General features: G+C 38.5%; 1 protein-coding gene across 3 annotated transcripts in view; it reads right to left on the reverse strand.

Moving 5' to 3' along the window:
- MDM1 (Mdm1 nuclear protein) overlaps positions 1-20,636 on the reverse strand; it is a 37,075-nt gene extending 16,439 nt beyond the window's left edge. For 2 of the 3 annotated variants that reach the window (XM_056798445.1, XM_056798443.1), the window contains exons 1-5: positions 20,462-20,636; positions 17,710-17,824; positions 14,606-14,982; positions 13,402-13,542; positions 8,903-9,064 (exon numbers count right to left, since the gene is read on the reverse strand). In XM_056798445.1, coding sequence (XP_056654423.1) covers positions 8,903-9,064; positions 13,402-13,542; positions 14,606-14,982; positions 17,710-17,824; positions 20,462-20,479 — 813 coding nt within the window. In that variant the 5' untranslated portion in view covers positions 20,480-20,636. The remainder of the gene's footprint in view (positions 1-8,902; positions 9,065-13,401; positions 13,543-14,605; positions 14,983-17,709; positions 17,825-20,461) is intronic. The other variant, XM_056798444.1, reaches the window with a different exon arrangement.
- Positions 20,637-22,976: the final 2,340 nt, after the last annotated feature.

The raw sequence follows: 22,976 nt of genomic DNA on the forward strand, positions 1-22,976 counted from the left end.
GTTATACTCATTCAATAATTAAACCTAAGCACTAATATCAAACACAACTATGAAGTTTTTATGTTTTACATGAGGTTGTTAAGCCAGCCTGGTCAGTGATTTTTCCAGCTAAATTCCAGATATTGCATCATTTTATGACACAAAAAAGATTCTGAATATAGTTTTTTTTTAAAGAATACCTAAAAATGCCCACTATTTTGTAAATCAATGTTGGTACATATCTGACACTGCTACTGCATTCACCCAGTATTCTGAATATTTGTATAACCATTTAGTAGCACTATATTCCAGATGCAAAGCAATTGGGAAAGTGAAAGAAAAAACAGGGGTATAGTTCACTCTAGTAAATATTACTCTCTTGTTATTCTGAAAAAGAAAAAAATATGCCCATTACCTTCTCAACAAGTACACTAATAGCAAAACTTCCCTCCCCTACAAAGTAGTAATAATAATAATAATTTAAGGTATAATTAACAAGTTGCTTTAATTTTAGTTATTTATCTTTTGTGAGAAAGACCATGTATTTACAGGTGTGTAGATATATATACAAAATATATATACACATATATTTATATATACACACATGCATATTTCTGTGTGCATTTTTACCATGGAAAATTTTGTTTGAACTACTATGAAAATGACATAGAAAACTATGAATTGTTATACTAGGTCAACCTTCTCAAGAATCTAGCCAGATAGATAAGGCAGTCTCCAGGCAGTACACACATGCTCCTTAATCTTAATATCACTATTTTAGGCCCACAATAAGACATGGGATACAGAGATAGCTTCAAGGGGTTTAGTCAGAAGCAAAAATCACACACTGTACTCATCAACCTGAATTCCCAGTTCCCAAAATGTCTTGAGATCAGTGAAATAAGGTTAAAAAAGAGGAAAAGAAGTCATAAGAAGCCATTTTGAGTCATGCAAAATTTAAAAAAGTTAATACCAGCTTTGCCTTTGGGAAGAAAGGAATTTTATGAGAATGCTTGTGCCAGGCCATCTCCACTTCTCAACCCTCCTTCACAGCTCTCTTCCTAAGTCACTGTCCAGCTGTCAACATAGCCTCTGCTTTTCCTGCCCCAAGCAAAAGCATCGTGTCTAGGATGCCTTAGACAAATCTAGGGCAACTTTAAGGGTTAGGCATAATTCGGCTTCTTCTAATATGCTCCCATGATTCAAGAAATTGTCTCCAGCATCTTTTAATATATTTATATTTCTTATCACTACATCAGGCTTTGAAGGAACCATTCTAATAAATAGAGGATTGGCCTCAAACCCAAATCTGAATTTAAGTTCTGTCTCTGATCCATACTAGAGGTACGTTAATGCCTCCAGACAACTCTGAAGACACACAAGTTAAAAAGCGTACAGTAGTAAACTATTTGCACTGGTAGGTAACCTACCTACCTGAAGTTACCTACCTAGAGCAATCCATTTATAAGTCTATATACCCCCCTCCAATAAAATAAATATTTATTGAATTCTGGAAGATACAGGCTCAGACAACCAATCATGGCCTTTAGAAAAGAGAACAGGGGGGGCAGCTGGGTAGCTCACTGGACTGAGAGTCAGGTCTAGAGATGGGAAGTCCTAGGTTCAAATCCGGCCTCAGCCACTTCCCAGCTGTGTGACCCTGGGCAAATCACTTGACCCCCATTGCCTAGGCCTTACCACTCTTCTGCCTTGGAACCAATATACAGGATTGATTTCAAGACAGAAAGTAAGGGTTTAAAAAAAAGAAAAAGAAAAGAGAACAAGCATAGCAAGAGCAAAGGTAGAGACTGTCATAGGATTTAAAACATGGGGCAATTTTTACCATCCACCATTGAGTCTGTCAAATGTTGATTCCATCATGAATATCTGTAAGAGTAAAGTTCTCTAAAAGCAATAGTAAACTTCTTGGAAGAGAGGAGTCAGATCTGGCATTTCAAAAGCTTTCATCTCATGGGGTATACAAAGAAGTTACAGAAGGAATATAAGGTATAAAAATTTCAGAATAAAATTTCAGGATGTAAGGGAAAGGAAAGGTAATCAACGGAGAATAAAGAAAATGAAAAGTCATAGCTACATCCAGATGACAGAGGAAACAGGACCAAGGAAACAGGATCATCCAGGAGTTACCAGAGGGAGCTGGCACAATCATGAAGTGAGGTTGAAAATATAAATGAACAGAAGAAAAGAATAAACATTCCCTTTGACTCAGGAATGCCATGACTAGACATATACCCCTGGGAAAACATATGTAAAAAAAAATTTATAGCAATACTTATAAGCATAGAACTAGAAATGAGCAAGGGTTCATTAATGATGAGTGGATTAAAAAAACAGATGTAATGTGACATACTGCAAGAATGAACATTGAGAAATGACTGAAATAGTTCCTAAAAAAAAAAAACAACCTAGGAGGATTATGAAGTAATCCAGAGTGAAATGAATAGAACCAGGAGAACAATTAATACAATATTGACAACAATGCAAAGGAAAACAATTGCAAAAGACTTAAGATCTCTGATTAATGCAATGATCAATCATGACACTGAAAAAATGATGATGAAGCGACAAAGCATACTCCTCACCTTTTGCCAGAGAGGTAATATCTGAAAGATGTAAAGTGAGATAATTTAAAGAAAAATTAATATGTACTTTTTAACACAACAAAAACAAACCATGTGTAATAAATATTTGCTAAGTAGCTACTATGTGTAAGGTATTATGAGGAATAATGGTAGAATGGTAGAGCAGAAACAACATTGGTTCTGGAGATCAATGACTTGAGTTCAAATCCCACCTCTGAGAATTATTATCTGTGTGACCTTGGGCAGGTCATGATATTTCCCTGGGCCTCAGTTTTCTCATCTGTAAAATGAAAGTTAGACTAGATGTCTTTGGAGGGGTCCCTTCCAGCTCTAGATCTAGGATTCCATGACATGTTTGTGGTTTAGATCGCTTAACATTTGTTGGTAAGAAAGACCTAAATCTTCCAAGTATCTTTCCAGCTTTTAACTACTCTTCTGGGGTGTTGGTTATACTTCCAACCTCCTATAAGCTATCCTCATCTGTGCCAGGAACATCTTAGACACAGGTCTGGCATTTAAAACCCTTGACAACATAGTTCCCAATTACCTTTCCAGACTTATTTCACATTACCTTCTTTTCATAAACTCTATATGCCAGATAAAATGCCCTACTAGCTGCTGCTGCTGCCAAAATTTGGTATTCCATCTTCAGTCTCTGTCTTTGCAAGATATCATCCATGCCTGGGTGGCTAGGTAGAGCAATGGATAAAGCAGTGGGCTTGGGGTCAGAGAGGCCTTAGTTCAAATCCAGTCTCAGACACTTACTAACTATATGACCCTAGGCAAGTTACATAACTCTCTACCTCAGTTTCCTTATCTGTAAAATAAGCTGGAGAAGGAAATGGCAAACCCCTCAAGTATCTCTGCTGAGAAAAACCCACATGTCAGAGTCAGACACAATTGAACAATAATGAAATACGTGCTTGAAATTCTTCCTTCCTTTTAGAATCATTGGTCTCCTTCAAGTCTTAGTTTAGATACCAAGGCCTCCAAAAACTTTTCCTTACCACCCTAGGAATTAGTGTTCTCTTCCATGAAAATTACCTTATATTGCCTTATCCTTGCCTTCTAATTCCCCCAATAAAATGTAGGCTCCTTGAGAAAAGGGATTAAAGGCTTTTTGTGGTTATATTCCCTAGAAAAGCCCTACTAAAATTTAAGTTCCCTTAATAAGTGTTTGAAATGAACTAGAAATAAACAATAGGAAACCAAACTCATTTTCTTTCCTTCAAAACCAAATCTTGTAGACTTCCATTTTTCTTATATCAAAAGTCCTACACATCCCAAAACCTCATAATTATCTATAACTCCTTCTACTTCCCACATCCAAACAATTATCAAGTCTTGTGGCTCTAGGACAGTATCTCATGACTACTCTCTCCTTTCTATAATTATAAACCTTAAAATTTCTCAGACTTGTGAATGTTAAAAGATTCTCAGACTCTACCTTAGAACATTTGGTTAAGACCATTCCCCATTTTTAACAATGAAGGTACTTGATCAGGAATGTGAGAAGTCTGACCTTATTCCACACATACTTAAGCATACTTTAGGGGAAGATAAAGTTGTAAACCTACTGAACAATGAAAAAGTACTTAACTCATACTAATTGTGAGGCAAAAGCCCTTAAGCTAAGTACCTATAAAGATCAGGCAACTGACCTTTTACAAGGAACAAAGAACTGGGAAACTTACTCAGAGCTTTCCTGGTGTGAATTACTCAAAAATCCACACCTTCTTAGGTGTGGACTAAGAATGGTCTGTCTTTTGAAAAACGTCTACTGTGATTGGTAGATGTAAGAATTTAGGGGAGGTGACAAAGGAAAATTTCCCTTTATAAGGAAAGGAAAAGCTGAAAAACAGGATCTCTCTGGATCTCTGGTCTCTCAAAAGACAGTCTCTAAGGAGGTTGTTGAGAGAAACTCATTCTGAAACATTCAGATTGAGGATTGAGCTGGTGAAGTCAGCTGAGATGGAGCTGGCCTGGTGTCACTAGAATCCTTGCTTGGACAGATCTTGTGATGAGTGATTAAGATATAAGGACTGATTGATCTTTTCTTTTAGGGCTTGGGCCTGGGTTGGCCAGGGCTGCCTGGGCCGGCCTATTCTTTTCTCATTTATTTCCTTTTTTTCTCTCTCTCTTTCTTTGATTCCTCATTGTAGTATTAATTAAAATTCTCTATAAAACCCAGTTGACTTGGGTATATTCATAATTGGGAATATTTCCCTGGCGACCACCTTATATTTGATTTAAAACAAGACACTGTGGTGAAAACATATTTTCTGTGGTCACAATTTACTCACCCACTCTTATATTGATCACAATTTATATCTTCAACCATTTTAACTCTTACAGTTTATGGCTCCCACTCTTTTAAATGCCACAGTTTAACCTTTTAAATATAACATAACCCAAGCTATTCTAGTTTAGACCCTTGTTACTTCCCATTTGAAATACTGCACCATATAACACCACATATTCCCAAAGTATTCTTTAGGCATGGATCTAACCCTATCATTCTTCTGTTTCAGTGACTCTTACTACCAGCCCAAAGTAGTCCAAAGCCCAGCACCTGGCACTGAAGGAAACTTCATGACCTGGCATCTTACCTTTCTAAATGTACTACACACCAGCCAAACTTGATTACTCTCTTTCCAGAGTTATCTATTCTCAACTTTCAATTCAACAGACATTTGTCAAAAATGTACAAAGGACTGCTATATTCTGTGGATAGAAAGAAAAATTCAAAAGGGTTCTCCTTCCCTCCAAGAGCTTGTGTTCCCAAGCTGACCCCACACTGCCTTTCCAGACCTAATATACATTATTCCCATACATGCACTCTTTTGTCCATACAAATTGGCTTTCTCACTGTTCCTTGTGTTCACTGTGCCTTTCTTTGCTTAAGCTGTCCACCATGTCTGAAAAGTTCAGCCCCCATGTGATCTTCATGTAAGTGAGGCCTTTCCTGATTCCTAAGCAACTAGAGTCTAGTGCCCCCCACACTCCTGGGCCTCCCAAAAATTGCCTTGTATTGATTTGCATTTCTAAGAGTCTACTCTGAAAGAATCTAAATTTCTTGAAGGCAGAAATTGTTTCTTTGCATCTATATGTCCATCATCTACCACAGCTCTAGGTATGCACTTACAAAGAGTATAATATAGCTAGTACACAGACATGAATTTAAGGCTTTTGAGGACGAAACCTGTGATTTTACTGGTTAAGAGAACTCCAAATGAGGAAGCTCTTTCTACAAATACAAGTCAGCACCTGCAGCACAACTGAGGCCCTTAGAGAACACACAAGTGAAGAGGAAGATGAGAGTACTCAAAATGTCAGTCAGGGGATCTAGGGGAAAGAATCAAGGAAAGCTTCTTTCCACAGGAGATGGTCCCTGAGCTGAGCCTTGAAGGAAGCTAGATGCAAATATAGCAGGGATGCATTCCAGACATAGCAAAGGCATGGGAATGTGAAGTGACAAGGTCAGACCTGGGTACAGTGGTTGTGCCTTTGATCATGTCTATGCTATTATACCCTCCATGAAGCCTTTCCTGATTCCCTTAGTGCCTTTCTTTCTTTCAACCACAGAGACCTTTTTTTTCTTTTCTTATTTTACAATTATTACATAATGCTACATATTTGTTATAAGCACATGAAAATGAAGACTCAAATTGCTGATGGCCCATAGACAATGGACAGACACGTGGAGCCAAAGAATATTACCAATAACCCCCAAATGCAAGAAATGGTATAAAAGATATCATCCAAGAAATGGAAAATTAGAAAATGAGAAGGGTTAGTTATATGAGGGATAACAAATTAATCAATGGTCTTAGTCTTATACTTCTACCCAAATAATCTCAAAATCCCTAGAAAGTGGCCTGGAGAAACCTGTGAAGAATATGGGAATCCTTAATAAGCATCACAAATGAGAAGAACCACAGATGGGTTTTGAGCTATATCTTTCCAACAGAGTATTGGCATGAATGAGATCATAGATTCACTGAAGTTTAAGAGACCATATCCCTATCCCACCCCATGACAGCAAGGCTACATCCAAAGAGTAAGGAAAGATGGCTTATCTTTCTATTTTCCTCACTATATCTTGCATAGTGCTTTAGGATAATGGATCCTGACAACTACTTAAACTGAGCATGGAAAGAAGAAAAAGATTTTAGCAAGATGGTATTTATTTTACTTCTTGTTATGAGAACATGAATAAGTCATTCAGTGTTTTGGATCCTCAGTTTCTCATCTGCAAAATGAAATGTTATTTGTATCCTCATATCTATAAGATTGTTACAAGGTCAGCACTCTGTAAGTCTTAAATCATTACCTTAATTTATTATTAATATTAATAAATGGTTATTGAAATGTATAATTTCAAACACTGAAATAAATAACTGGCTATTGCAAGACAACATCCATTTAAATAACATTTTGAGATAAAAATAGATTACTTATGAAGACTAATTGTCAAATGGTACCAATAAGAAGTGTTAAAGGAAGTTAAAAGAAGGAAAAAGCTCTTAGGGATGGAATAAGTCAGAAAGATCTTATGAGAAGAAAGGATTTAGGACAAGTTGCTTCAACTATGTGGAAGTAGCTCTCCTGATTTGTGAAATGACAGCATTAGACCAGATAATTTTAGTTCATTTACAGATCTAAATTGGATGACCTGTTATTTAACTAAGACCTTGAGGATGGATAGTAATTTAAAAAGACAAGATAGAATGGCATTCTCATCAGGGAGAGGGGCAAAAGCAAAGAACAGAAGTAGGAAAGGTTGAATGAAGTTTGTTCCAGGGGCAAGGAACAATGAGGTCTACAAGTTTATTATCACATTATAGTTGGTATTTCCTCTTATTTTGTCATAGATTTATTTACCTCATCAAGTTTTAAAAGATACTTTACCACCCACTCTAGTAACTCAGGTCATAGAAAACAAACTATGTTTACATCACACACATTCCTGAGATTCCAGATCCCATCATATAGCCTTGCAAAATAGAAAGCCCTTAGTTCTTCCCTGGTACAGTTTCTGGATTCCAGGGTTATTAGCCAAATAAGGAAATGGAGATTGGACAGCAGGAGCTTTGGCATTCCTTCTAACAGTATTTCTGTGGTGATGAGCCCCACTCTGTTCTCAAATAACAACATTTCTCTAATATAAAGCAATAGCATGACCAGACCAAAATAATGATGATAAAGATGAGTTTACCTGTCTCTCCCTGAATCTTTCCCACTTCTATTATATCTTTCTGAAGCTAACTGAATTACAGTATACAAAGTATTTCAGGGAGAAACATAACATACTTTGTAAAGGGTAGAATAATGTTTTTGTATTTTATTTCTATGGATCTCAACATAATGCTCAACATATAACTCTTTCTGGGTTACAGTAACATTTTTCTGAAGACATCTATAGAGCATTTATTAAGTATTTACTATATGCCAGGCACTGTTAAGCACTGCTGATACAAGGCAACAATACAGTCTTCTCAAATTTTCAATCAAAAACTCCCAGAACAGGCTCATTTTCTAGCCAACTGCTGAGAACCTTTGCTTTTATTCCTTAATGTGGACTGTTTATATCTAAAATCATTATCTTTCAGAGGGCAACCTCATATCTCTCTTACTTAGGATGTGGTCTTCATGACCAGAAAGTCCCTTGAAGTACTACAACACAGTCATGCTAAAAGGGACAACAAAGGGGCATCTATTCAAACCACTTCATTTTGCCACTGTGATAACTATAGTTCAAGTAGTTAAGCAATTTCTTTGAGGTCAACTCTAGCTCGTATTCTAATATTACTGACATTTAAAAGGATTAGAGCACTTACAAAATGCTCCATTATCTTCCTGAGTTTCAGCGAATTTTAATTTTCATCATTTATGAATTTAGTACAAAGAAGAGAAGCTTCCCTAAGGTGAAATTAATATCGCTGACATTCCAAAGAAAATACATGATGTATATACAGAGGTAATGCATATGACATTCATTACACTGGATAAAATCTTGTCTACTATATCTTTGCTCAAAAGAATGAAACAGCCAATTCCTACAACCACATTTCTTTTTCTTTATTTAAATTCTTTCTGTACCCATGGTTCTTTGAGAGCTATGATACACTTCCTAGCTATGTGGGCAAGTCACTTAACCCCAATTGCCTAGCCCTTACCACTCTTCTGCCTTAGAACGAAAGTAAGGGTTTAAAAAGGAAAGAAAGTTATGACAGGCTATTTTTCTAGTAGACTAAGCCATTATATATCCAATAGGAAACAGAAAATGGTGGTTAAAAAGGATAAGAAATGATAAATACCTTCTCGGGGTAATCAATTTCAGGATTTTCATTCTCTTTCAAATCATGTCTGAATCTTTCTTTCTCTGGAGACAAACCTTTGAAATTCCTCTTGTATTCTGTTTCAGGGATAGTTGCATCAATTTTGAATGGTGGAACAGATTTATTTTTACTAAAAAAAATCTTAAAATAAGAACAAGAAAGTTATCTTTCCCATTTTCAAAAGTCAACCACATAAAAATGAGATCACTAAGAATAGAAAATAAAATACAATAGAAAATTATGACTAGAAAGAAACAAAGGGATAATTCATCCAACCCATTTAACTTTAAAATGTGAAAAAAATACAGACCAGAGAAGTAATATGACTATCCAACTAGTTTATAGCAGAGCCAAGAACTCGACCCAGGTCTCCTGATTCAGAACATAACACACTTTTCACTAGACTACACTGATAAGAGATTAAGTTACAGGACACAAAACTGTATTTATTGTTCCTCACACTTCCATTTGCATGCCAAGAAGTTAACACCCAAAGCGTAGTAGATGTTAATACTTCTATTCTGTTCTCAGACTGTTTTAAATTATAGTTACCATTAAGGGCTGTTAGCCATAATGTTGAAAGATAATAAAATGTATTTGTTTGCTTCTCAAAATGAAAGGAGGTTTCCTAACTCTGACCAAGATTACCATTGATCTCTAAATCCAATGACCTTTTTCAGGTCAATTCCCAAAAAGAATTGTCAACAATGACCAAAATCCCCTCCATCTACTTTCCTCCCCTCCCAATTCCTACTCATCTCTCAATCCCTTGTAATTTGGCTTCTTACTACACCACTTTACTGAAACATATCTCTCCAAGGTTACCAATAACTCTTTTGGTCTTTTCTTATTTCTCATCCTTTTTTTTTTTAACCTTTCTGCAGTTTTTGACATTGGTCCATACCCTCTCCTCCTAACAGACTCTTTTCCCTTGGCTTCCATACACTACTCCGATTATACCTTCTCAGCCTCTGTTGCTGAATTATCCATCTCCCACCTTTTTAGCTTAGATATCTCCAAAGTTCTACCCTGGGCCACCTTCTCTTCATTTTCTTCATGGCTTCAATTTCTTTAAGCAGATGGCTCCTAAATCAATAAATTCAGCCTTAATTTCTCTTAGTCTTAACAAAAATTGCCTTTTGGCACATAATGAATACATCCAAAGTAGAACTCTTCTTTTTTTTTTTTTAAGAGTCATTCTCAACTCTTCCCTTTCCTTTCACCCTCACCCCACTCCACATAGCTGAAATTTGTCAATTCTTCCTTCTCAATAGCTCTCAAATCCATCCCTTTCTCTCTACTCATACCACTACTATCCAAACTTGCCCCCCTAATCATTTTTTTCCTGAATCTCTGTACTAGGCCCCAAACAGGTTTTCCCCATCTCCATTCTCTCCCTCTCTCTACTCCAGCCCTCCAAACGCCTGCCAAAATGATAATCCTAAAGTATAGGTCTGAGTACATCACTCCCCTGCACAAGATTTGGTAATTTACTCTAGGAGAAAAATACAAATTCCTCTGTTTAACACTGGAAATCCTTCACTACTAGCTCCTGATCTATCTTTCCAGAGCTCCTGAATTAGCCATCATTTCCCCTCACTCAGTCTACACCCCAGGCAGACCAGCCTCCTTGCTATTTTCTGTAGGCAACAATTCATCTCCTGTCTTTCTGTGTCTTGGCCTATGCTGTCTCCCATGCTGGAAATGCTCTCCCTCCTCATCTTGGAACCCCTGGCTCTCTTCAAAGTACAGTATAACTGCCTCCTCCTTTAAGATTTTTCCAGTTGTTAGTGCCCTCCCAAAAATTATCTGTACACACACACATCCTACACTTACTGGTAATCATGGTTTATCTATTTCACCAGTGAAATTTAAGCTCCCAAAGGCAGGAAGAAACTCTCAATTTTACCTCTGTATCTAATAGCTCCTACCATAGTGTCCAGCACTGTGCTTAATAAGTCCTAACTGATTGACTGATTTTCCTCAAACTGACCCACCTCCTAACTCCTCTATTTCTCTGGAGGATACAAATACCCTACTAATCATCCAAGTTTATACCTCTGGAGTCACCCTGATTTCCCCTCTTTCTTACCTCCTATTCAATCATTCCCCCCCCAAGTTTTATGATTCTGTTTCTATAGTTTTCATATCCAATCTCTTCTTTCTACTCACCTGCTAGCCTTCCACTTGAGGAGCTCATCACCTCAGGCCTGAACTATTACAAAGACTTCCCAAATGGTCACTCAGATTCCTCCTTGAAGTTGTCAAAATAATTCTAACCATGTCACTCCTGTGCTTAAAAGTCCTCAGTGGCTCCCTACTGCCTCTGGAATAACACAAATTCTCCCTGCTTCATAATCTGACCCCAACCTACTCTTATTCTACTTTGAAGTCAAATTGGTCTACAAGCTGTTCCCTGTGTCACTTCCTACCCCCCACACCTCCTTCCTCTTTGCAACTCTCACACATGACAGTTCAACTGAGATGTCAAGTAACTACACAAACCCCTTCCTGATCTCCACTTGTAAGCAGATAAACAAATCCATCTTATCCTCAAGAAGAATGTTAGCTCCTTGATGCTGGAAGCCATATTTTGCCTTTGTAACCCCCCGCACCCCAGCACAGAAGACAATGTGACAAGTACTAGAATCTTAACAAATATCTGTTAATCTGAACTGTACAATGCTAGCTAACTACTTCTGAAGATGAGAGCTAAAGAAATGAACACTGGATAGGAAAGCGAAATGCCAACCAAACACAATTTAGTTATTGTCTGTCATAAGGTCAATCCAGTTAATGAAAACTACCTGTGACATATACCAGCTACTTAAAAAATTGTTGCTACAAGGTTCTAATATTTTAAAGCTCAATATACCATTTTGAGGGCAAAAGAAATAGAGTCCATTGACTTAAAGTGACAGGGCCACTTTACAGTTAGTCATTGAACAAGTCACCTAATTCAAAATCCATCACTTTAAAGAAGAAAAAAAAATGAAGCCCCGAGAGATAATCTTTAAGGCCCGTTCTAGCTCTGAAATTCTATGAGTCTGAATGTAATGACAAAATTCATTATTCTAGACTTCTAGATTTTAAGAGTTCTTTCTACCATAACATGCTATCTCTTTTAAGAATTAGCTTTTTAAGATTTATACTTTATTCATTCACTTAAGTGTTTTATATTTTATTTCCTTTTAAACACAGCAATATTTGTTTAATTCATAATTTGATCACTAGAAATAATAAAGAAAAATACTTGTCTTTGAAAGCTTGAACATCTCTTGCAATTTTTAAAATTTTTATCTTAAATTAACACAACTCATAAAGCAAGAAAAGTTCTTTTTTTTTCAGATTTCTCTCTTTTCTCTCTGATACTATTTTTGCAAATATCAGAATCTGACTCGCATTTTCCTTATAAAATTTTAGTTTACTATATGGAAAAACAAGCACAGAAGATATGAAATTTAAAACAGAAAAAATAGTTTTTATTATTTCTTCCTAAAGTGTGAAGCTAAGTATAAACTGTACTGATTTGGTAATTTATAACCCCAAGGATTTCTTAATTTATGGTTCTATGGTTAATTTACAAGCTTATCTAAAGCCTCTTTTCAGTGAACAGACTTTCAACATAATAGAACTTTACAAGTTCACTGTCATTTTCTTTCACTTGGCTCTCTGATACATACACACAATTCATAAATTGATATGGTTCAAATGAAATACCAAATTTGAGTCCAAAAAAACTCTTTTAGAGCCTTCTCTAATGAGAGGGGTAAAATTAATGCCTAAAACATTTAAAATTACTCATTTGGATCACTCTAAGGAAATAACATTAACTTAACCCAGTTCTTTCATCTGCATATTAGCCACCAGATTTATGACAAGCTCATCTCTGGTTTAAGTAACTCAAATAATTCATCCAAAAATTTAAGAAATTGAAAAGTTGAAAAGTTTTCATTTTCTAACTTTCAAATAAGATTTCTAACCTTGTCAGCAGACTTAATCTATTAGGACTTCTGTCATTAGGTTTAAAAAAAGCAAAAATATACCTGTTATCAATTCTGGAAAGCTATAGGTAAGTTAAAATCTTTGCACTGAATATGACTAAAATGACTAATAACTACACAATGATTATAACTGACAAAATTAATGGCATTACTGCCTTATTCTAGGTATTACTAATAGCATAGCAATCTAGTTCTAATTCTTGAATGGATTGGAAGTACAAAAATGTGCAGGAAAAAAATGAATATGAGGTCTGAATATACTTACAAAGAAAAAAGAAGGAAATTAAATCTCTGGGAAAATTTAAATTAATAACAAGGAACTTATCTCAGCAATTTAAAACAAAATTTTCACTTTCCTAGACTTGGTTTCTTTTATGCTTTAATTTAGTCTTTTTAAGGTCTTAGTCCCATCCTAATGTGCATCCCTACTTCATAAAAAGTTACCAAACATTGTCAACCCATCCTTCAAACTACCTGATCAGCAGCAAGAAGTGGAGAGTTTTCCTTTGGGGTCTTCCATACAAACTGTCTCTGATATTCAGAATTTCTGAGGGAAGGATATAGGGGAGCAGCAACAGGCAATCCTGCCTTCCTCCGTAGAATCCTGTCCCACGGCTTTAAAAAAAAAATCAAAAATGTTTTATTCAAGTTTTTTAACTTCCACCATCAATACAACAACCATTTAAACCAAACCTTAATTTCCCTCCTTCAGGCTATTAAGATTTTTCAAAAATAGTTACAACAAATTTAATAGTGACAGTATTTATTAATATTATGTTCATATTTTAGTTATAAATAGCTCTTATTCACTCTCCATCCAGCAGCTGTCCTTATTTACTCAGTAACTACTGGGGACACTGTCCCCTACCCAGCAGGATTCCCCATCACCTTACTTGAATCCCTCCTCCTTGTCTGCTTTCTCTGAGGCCACAAGCTCTTCTCTAATACTAGTTAGTGCTCTTCTGTTGTCCCAATCACCTGCTAACAGACATGAAACTAGAAAAGAGAGCTCTAACAGGGAAAGGAACCCAGGAGACAGTGATAGCCCTCCAAATGCTGCTACAAACCCCTTATGTGCCTTCACAACAACCTTGCCTTGGCATCAGAAAGCAAGGCTGGCAGTGATACTGGGGAGAGCCAGCCAGGCCTCTCCTCCTTCCTCTTAGGATTTTTGTCAATCAAGATTCTGTTGGCTTTCCTGTTGGTCCATGATAAGAATTTGAAAGAGGCCTATTGAGAGGTCAACCCCTAAAAGACAGGCCAAAGTATCTGAATTCACCACCTACTAAGATCGGCTCCCTCCTCCCCTCCTGTCTTCATTTGATCTCTCTCTCAGGATTCAGATATGGAGATGTAGTGAATAAAACCCAAAGGCAGATGATCCACTGCTGTGTGTCATTGGCACTGTTTCCCAAGTTTATGTGGATAATCATGAGTCAAGGCTTAGAAATAATGCCTACCTACAGTCAAAACCTAGCATTTGCCACCAATCCCTGCAACTATAAATAAGGCTAGAGCCTCAGTAAGCATATGCATCTGTGTACAAACACACACACAGAGTTTAGGTATTGTAAACCTTAAAATTTCACAGTTTAAGGCTACAACTTATTTTAAATCTTACAGTATTTATACTAGTACTGTTATAGTCATTATGAGAAAACTCAATGACAATTCTTACCTGGTTGTGGGCATTTTCTAAAAGACCTTGGGTAGACTTTTGTGCTTCTGTATCTCTATTCAATGGTGTGGCATCTGAAATTGCTTCTTTATTATTAACCACTGGGTTGATGGTTTCTTCAGCTCCAGAGTCAACAGAGTGAGATCGAATCCTCTTGGGCACTCTTGGGCCTTCAGGAGTTAAAATTCTTTCTTCAGTCAGGTCATTTTTTTCTTTTGTTTCCTGAGATTTGGGCACTTCTGGGGCTTCAGGTTCTGGTAATACAACCAACTCATTCTCGGAGCCATCTTCTGCCTTCCATTCAAGAGATTTGTGAATTTCTGGGTCATAATAAGGAACTCTTTTCTTTGAGATAAAACTTGGTTCTTTTGTGATTCCTATAAAACACAGTTGATAATAAGAATACTTAAGTAGTTCTAATGTTATAAAGACTTAATTTTATATTAGGAAAGGAGGAGAAATTCAAGTTAAATGAATCAACTTACTTGAAATTTAGAATCTTGGGGAAAACTAAATAAGGATTTTTCAACATCAAGTCTACCCAAATCCTGAAAGTCTTCTCAAAAAAAAAAAAAGATCATGCTGTTCAAATCGATGATAACAGACACCAAGGTCATAATATCATATACTCAGCAAGTCAAAAAAGGACATAATGCCATGGTTTCTAATTATTTTTCCTGGCTACTTAAAAACATAAACTGGTGCTATCTAAATTTGAACCTTTTCAAAAGGCTTTCTCATGCAGACTTGCCTGAGAAGAGTGAATTTTCTACAAAAATTGAGGGAATCCTCAAGGATAATATTAGTAACAAATAAGCAGGCTTTTGTAAGAAAAAGATTCCCAGAAGATTCCACATTAGCATAAATTTCCTGAGGACTAAGAAAGGAGCTTTTCTGAACAGCTGACACTATTGCATTGAATTCTGTTTGATGAATCTATTAAAATAGATGCCTAATTGAAGAGCAAACTTTTAAAAGACAAATGGAATTTACATGTTAGAAACCTTATTTATGAAACAAACCAAAATTGTCCAAATTTGGGGGAGGCTCTTTAGCTCAAAACAAAAAATTTACTGTGTGGATTTCATAAATCATATAGCTAGAGTCTCAAGAGACCCTAGAGGCTATACAGTCTGATTTGATTTAAAAGAGAGGACACTGGCATGAAGATTAAATGATTTGCCCAAGTTCACACAGGATTTAATTCTAAATCCTTCATTTTCAAGTAATGAAGAAAGAAGAGATGGCAGAAGCATGACAGTGGAGAGAAAGTTAGTGAGAGAGTCTGTTACTAAGTGACCATATAAGATGTAATACAAGGCCTAAAGTGTCTCTGCACATCTTCTGTTTGCCACACTCACCAGCTCTGCTCTCTACCACCTACATGACCTTGATTGAACCTGCCAGTGGCTTCTGAAAATCAAAGAGCCAGCTTCCATTTCTTCATCTGTAAAAGGAAGGATATTGACTACATGATCCCTAAGGTGCCTCACAGACTCTATGATGGGTAAAGATACCTCAGGATCCTTTGTGTTTCTGAGTGGCATCATCTCCCTATGCCAAGTAAGACACATAAGAGCAGTTTTTTTTTTTCCAAATTAAGCAACATACAGAGAAAAGAGAGTTTGTTCCTACCTCCTAATATTACAGAGTCTCTGGAAATGGAGATTAAAAAAAAAAACGAGCTGACAGGACAGGAAAAGGCAAGGACAGACAGCCCCACAAAATTTCTTGAAACTTATATTTAGCATTTTCCTACCTTATTTTCCCCAAACTTCCAAGATCCTTAACTTCTCCAGGCTGAAAAGGCTCTTTCACTGTCCAAGCTCCTTCTCACTATAATATTCCATCTAGGCTTGTTCTCCACCTCCCCAATATTCCTGTTATCCCAAATGATTTACTCTCTTCCACTTGTCTCCCCTGTTACCCTTCCCCTAAAATCTAATTGGGGTCAGCTCAATCCAAGAAGGGAATCTGATCAAACCAATTAAACGCAAAAGTATAGATTATCAAACAGTGTTGCCCCAACTAAAGCCTGCACTTTAGGATATTTGTTTGGGCTTTATAATTTCACAGAGACTCCAATTGACAGAATCCCAGGCAATCTAACACCTGTCAAAGTCATGCAGTGATGCCTCACCATGGCATATATGTGAACCTTAAGTCTTGAAAGTCTATCAATAGAACAAGCTCTAGCAGGTACTACCAATATGTAAAGGCTTCAAGTTCTGACCCTGAAAAGAACTGTGTCTCTCCTAACTGAGAGAACCAACCTGAATTTAAAATAACTTGCCCACTCCAAGGCTGGCTATAGCATCTATCAAGGCATGAAGGAGCTGCCACTGGCACTCAGCAGCAAAGAAATCACAAAGCTTTTGAAGTTTTTAAGGATAACTAAGACAATTTTAGGCAGCATCCAGTAGCTATTTTTGAACAAACAATCCATTCTCAACACTGTTCAGAAGTACAGAAGTTGAACTGTCCCTGGTTATTATTATGAATGCTATTCTCCCTTCCCCCATATGATCACAGAAATCCTATCTGATTTAATCTGTTAAAGCTCTCCATTTCCCTGGCTCCTGTTCTGTTACCCTGAAACCAAGGTCACCAAATAAGACAAAACCTAAAGCATTTTTCTAGGCTACCAAACAGGAAAGCCACTTCCTGTTCCTGTCCTGCATGGGAAAGTCTCATCTGATTCAGGATAGGAGTGAAAAGTGGGAAGAAAGCTGCCCCTCAAGAGTAAAGGTAGGGTTAGAAGAGTTGGGTGATAAACACTGCAGACCCTTCCACCAAATCTGTTCTCTCCAACCTCAGCTTCACAGAACTTGAAAAAATTACACAAAACAAAACAAACAGGAATACAGGTAAAAATTTACCAAGTGCTACTGTGCCGCAGACATTCACCTGACTATTTGCAGCAAAGTATAAGTCAGTGTAGTTTAAATTAACATTGAACATATCAAGTTCATATATGTCAGCTAGGACAACCACAAGAACTATGGGAAGACCTCACCATTCAAAAAAATGTAAAGCCAAACTTAAATATGATTTTGCCCAGTAAGAAAAAAGTTATTTAAGAGTCATCAATTTAGAAAACTTACCTATTTGGTCTGATCGAAGTCCAGCCCATGGACTTTTTTGCTTTTCTGGAGAATTACTGAATTCAGAGAGATGTGATTTTTTCCACAGAAAGTTTCTCTGATACTCACTCAGACCCTGTAAAACACAAAGATGTAGAAGTTCAAGATAGAAACTTCATAGCCAAACACCATTAAATAATATTTGGAATCTTTTTTTTTTAATTCCAAATCTCAGAATTAGTAATCAAATACAAACGTTATCCCTTATATAACTGGGTGATGGGAACTTAAATGTTATTCCTTAAAGGTAGATTATCATTACTATAAAACTATCTTTACTTACTAATTCATGTCTGACTATGGGATATTCATCTATGGGAAGTCTTTCTTGAGTTCCCTCCTATTTATCATTCTCTCCCTCCTCAGATGTCTTCATTTTACTTCTCTATTTACATACATATCCCTCAGAAGAAAGTAAGCACCTTGAGGGAAGGCACAATTTATGCTTTTTTGTCTTTGAATCTTATTACATATGGTAGGAATTTTATCATTCTTGTTGAATCAAATTAACCAAGTCTTATTGAAGTGGCCACTGGATGGCAGGATCTAGGTAATATATGGTTCAGCATTATCAGTTTTAGCAATGATTTAAACTCTAAGAACACTCAGCCACCCTGTAAGGCCATGTGATAAGCAAGTCACTTTTTTATCCATTATTTTAAAGGGCAATAATCCCTAAAGCTAGAAAATATGGTTCTCTAGCTGAATCTCCATTGCAAAAAAGAATGAAAATGCAGAGGATCACAGATTTAGAGATGAAAAAGACACTAGAGTCTTGGATTATCTAGCCTAATCACATTTTACAGATGAGGAGACAGAGGTCTAGAGCTGTGAAGTCAATTACCCAGTCATGCACTGAAGAGGCACAGCAAGTACTAGAATCTTGGATTCTTGAGTCAAAACTTACCAGGCAGCTGCCTTTGCCTATTCCAAAAGTTTTGGCAAGTAGGTCATTTAATTTAAGCTAAATAAATGACAGAACTTCAGAAGACGGAGGTCATCCCAACTTGTCCAGTGCTCTTGATGCACTATGCCACCTTGCTGTATTTGTGTGTGTGTTACAGATGTATGTGCATATATGTGCACAAGCATACATAATCAATACACACATATGGAGTGTTACCATATGGATGTGTATACATACATGGAAAGAGTGTCCCTAAAGTCTTAGTGTGGTCTTTTGTGCCCTGTGCCTGTATTTTTGTGTATGCATGTGTGTATGGATACATACACACACATATACATATAGGGTCTCCCCAGAGTCTTAGTGCAATCATCTATACACCATGCCTTCTGGCTATAGTTGTGTGTATGTATATACTACATATATAAAATACATATGTATTTCTATATGTCTTAGTGCCGTTATACACTTTTTTTAAAAGAACAGTTTAATAGCTCTTAAAATATAATTGCATTAAGACTTCTGAAACACCTGATATGCACATGTAGATAATTCTGAGGGCGTATGTAAAGTACTTTACCAATTTAAAAATCATTGTTATTTGATATCTCATTTGGTAAGATCAAATCCTGTCTTAGATACTAACTAGCAGTTGGACCCTAAGAAAATCACTTACTCCTGTGCCTTAGTTTCCTCAACTGTAAAAAGGAACTAATAATAGCACCTAACTTCCAGAGCTATGTGAAGATCAAAGAAGATAACTGAAAAGCACTTATCAAAGTGCCTGGCACATAAGTGTTATACAAATGTTGGCTGCTCTTATTACTAAATAAGGTAACCCCAGAATGCCCTCTGCAAGGCACAAAGCACTATATAAATGGTAGCTATTATTATTATTGAGGGAGTAGGCCTGAAGTCAGGAAGACTCATCTTCATGAGTTCTGACATTTCCTACCTGTGTGATACTGGGTAAGCCACTTCACCTTTGCCTCAGTTTCCTCATCTGTAAAATGAGCTGCAGAAGCAATTGGGAAATCACTCTACTGTTTCTGCCAAGAAAACCCCAAATGGGGTCATAAAGAGTAAGACAATGGGGGCAATGAATTAGCACAGTGGCTAGAGCACTAGGTCTGGAGTTGGGAGGTTCTGGGTTCAAATCTAGTCTCAGACGTTTCCCAGCTAAGTGACTGAGCAAGTCACTTCACCCCATTTGCCTCAGTTTCCTTATCTGCAAAGTAAGGCGGACAAGCAAGTGGCAAACCGCTCTAGTACCTTGCCAAGAAAACCTCAAATGGGGTCACTTAGAGTCAGACCCGTCTGTACAATAACAAAGTTATTCTTTTTATAGAAGGCGGCCCGGGAGTCCAAGCGCAGCTTTCCACTTCACTAAAGTCCCGCCTCTGCTCCGAAGCTTCAGCTCGCGCCAGGGCTGTGGGGCGCCTCGCAGAGACCCAGCTGGGTCTATTCCAGGGCGCCTCGCAGAGACCCAGCTGGGTCTATTCCGCGGGTCCTCCGCGCTCCTCTCCCCACCACAGCCATAGCAGCCGCCCCTCCCCCTATGCTGAAGTGTCTCCCCGGGAAGTCTGAAGAGAAAGAAGGCCGAGCACGGACGACAGGCGGAACGCCTGGGCTTTTTCCCTGGCTCTGTCACTAGCCGGCCACACAATCGAAGCCACGTCCATTTCTGCCTACAGGTCTCAGTTTCCTCATCTGTCAAATGCGGGGGCAGGAGCTGGAGTTTCCTCCAACGCCGGGCTCATGCCCTCCCTGGCCCGGGCCAGGCCCAGCGTCCCCGGCTCTGGGGCTCACCTTAAAGCGCACAGGCATGTTTCCGCCTCCGCCAGGCCGCAGCCCTCCCTTTGCCACCGGACAGTTAACGGGACAAAGAGCCCGTGGGGTGGGCGGGGCGGCCCAGTCCGTGGCCTCGACTAGGCGCCTCGGTCCGGCGTCCCCAGCGACGCGCCGGCGCGCTGCTCCCCGGACCCGCCCTTAAAAGGCGGGTGTGTTCCGCCCCCCTCTCAGGCCTCCGAGCCAATTGGCACAGGGGCTTTACCTGCATCGGACCAATGGGGCCTCAGAGGGGCCGATGCTCCCGCCTTTACTGCCCGCCCAAATCCGGAACGCCAATGGCAACCACGGGGCGGAGTCTAGGGGCTAGCCCATCACTCACTCGAGCGGGCGGAGCTTCCAGGGGCGTTCAGGCTCCCGGGAATGTTCTAACGGTCTTATTCTAGGGCCACCGCCGACCACGGAAGAGCCTATACCCAGAACCCTGCCCAAACTGTAAAGACTCCCTAATCCAATGGGGTTCAATCTGAGGACTTGAACTTTTGCGGTTGTTGCTATAATTGCTGTCGAGGAACCACAGTGATTTGAATCAAGAAGACCAGAGCTCATAAGTCAGCCTCAGACGACCCTGGGCAAGTCACTTAACTTGTCTGCCTGTCTGTCTGCCTCAGTTTCCTCACCTGTAAAGTGGTGGAGAATAATAGCAGCTACCTCCCAGGGTAGTGAAATAAAGTTTGCAAATCACTTTGCAGCCCTTAAAATGCTATATAAATGCTAGCTTTATAGATATATATGTATATGTGTGTGTCTCTATAGAGATGTGATCTTTCTACATAAAGATATATTTGTGTATAATATACATATATAAAATATATAATGAAGATATGTCTTCAAATATTTGTGTGTGTGTGTGTGTATGCACACATATAACGTTCCAGTTAGCCAGTAGACACAATTAAGAGAGCATAAAAAGGAACAGCTGGGTAGCTTCAGTGGATTGAGAGCCAGATTTAGAAAGGAAGTCCCGGTTGAAATCTTGCCTCAGATACTTCCTAGCTGTGGGACCCTGGGGAAATCACTTAATCGGCCCCTCCATTGCCTAGCCCTTACTGCTCCTTCACCTTAGAACCAATACACAGTATCAATTCTACACCAGAAAGTAAAGGGGTTTTTCTTAAGTGCGTAATAAAAATAGGAACGATAAAATATTTTCCCCTTAAACCTCCCACAAATACACAAAAGGTCCATGGGAAGAATTGGGCACAAACATCATAGAGTGTGAATTTAATAAAGGACACAAAGGCATCTCACAATTCCAGTGTTTCTGGGTTTCCATGTCCTCTCTCTCTTGGTTAGCTAGTAGGTTGTCTTTTATACTTGAAGAAGACCAAAAGAACTTCACTGGTGAAGTTTTTTTAATTGGATTTAAGTGAGGCAGAGTTGCAGAAAGTCGTTGGCATCACTGTCTCTTTCAAAGTCAGCAAAATCCAGTGGTGAGACCAAAGTCAAGATGACTGATGATGGCTCAGGATGCAGTGGATGACCGTGGTTTCTTCAAGGTCTGACCAAGTTTAATCACTCCAAGTGCCTGCTTATAAAGCCTTCATGGCTGTTGGAACAAATTATTCTCATTCATCCCTTCCAACAGGGGAAATCATTACATGCTTGGTGTAGATACCTCCTAATTCACAGACAGGTTTGAGGTCTATCAGTTACCCTCAACCTGGTTTAGCCCATCCAACCAGACAGTTTACCAGATATAGAAGTATGCTACAGCTTCTTAGTGAGAAGGTGAGAGCTGGGTAGCAGGTGGACACTAAAGAGGAAATCAGTCCTGGAAAGAGCTCAACAAATACTCACCCCCAATGTACTAGAATTTCCTGAACACCCCATACAGCCACCCTCCTTATGGAGTTCTTATAACAAGCCCTCTTTAATGCAGCATCTCTACTGGGCTAATTACACAGCTGGACCCCTGCTCTTTTCTAAAGGGTGGCTCTCTACTGCCAGGGCTACCTCTCTCTTGAGTCCATAGGCAACTCTTTTTTCAACTGCCAAAGGTCCCACTCAGCAAATAACTGCCTCTTGGGTCTCTGCTTGCCTGGAGAGTGGATGTCTTTGCTTCCTACTGGATGCATCTCAACTTCAGCTCAAGCTGGCTCTCCCAACTACTGAAGAGGGTACACTTTCTATTTGGTAAAAGGCTGTCCTGTCAGACACCAGAGGTCATAATTGGGGATGTGGGAGGTCTGGAGAGAATAAGAGATGCTCACTCTCCTACCAGCCTACCTACTCTTGCTACTTTCTAGTGTGGTCTCACTCCCAAAATGCTGGAGCCTGACCTGCCATTGAGAGACTCCAGTCTTAGCTGTTTATAGGCTTCCCCCCAAAGTCTATCAGAGGAGCATGGTTATACTTTGTAAAAAAAAATTAATATCCAGTTATCTATGAGTACATCAACTGAGATGGGGGAAGAGAGGGAACAAATCCTTCCCCTTGCACATATTATACTTATGAAGAAGCCTCACTGGGTTAG

This window comes from Monodelphis domestica, chromosome 5 (assembly GCF_027887165.1).
Source record: "Monodelphis domestica isolate mMonDom1 chromosome 5, mMonDom1.pri, whole genome shotgun sequence".
In the NCBI taxonomy this organism is placed as follows: Eukaryota; Metazoa; Chordata; class Mammalia; order Didelphimorphia; family Didelphidae; genus Monodelphis; species Monodelphis domestica.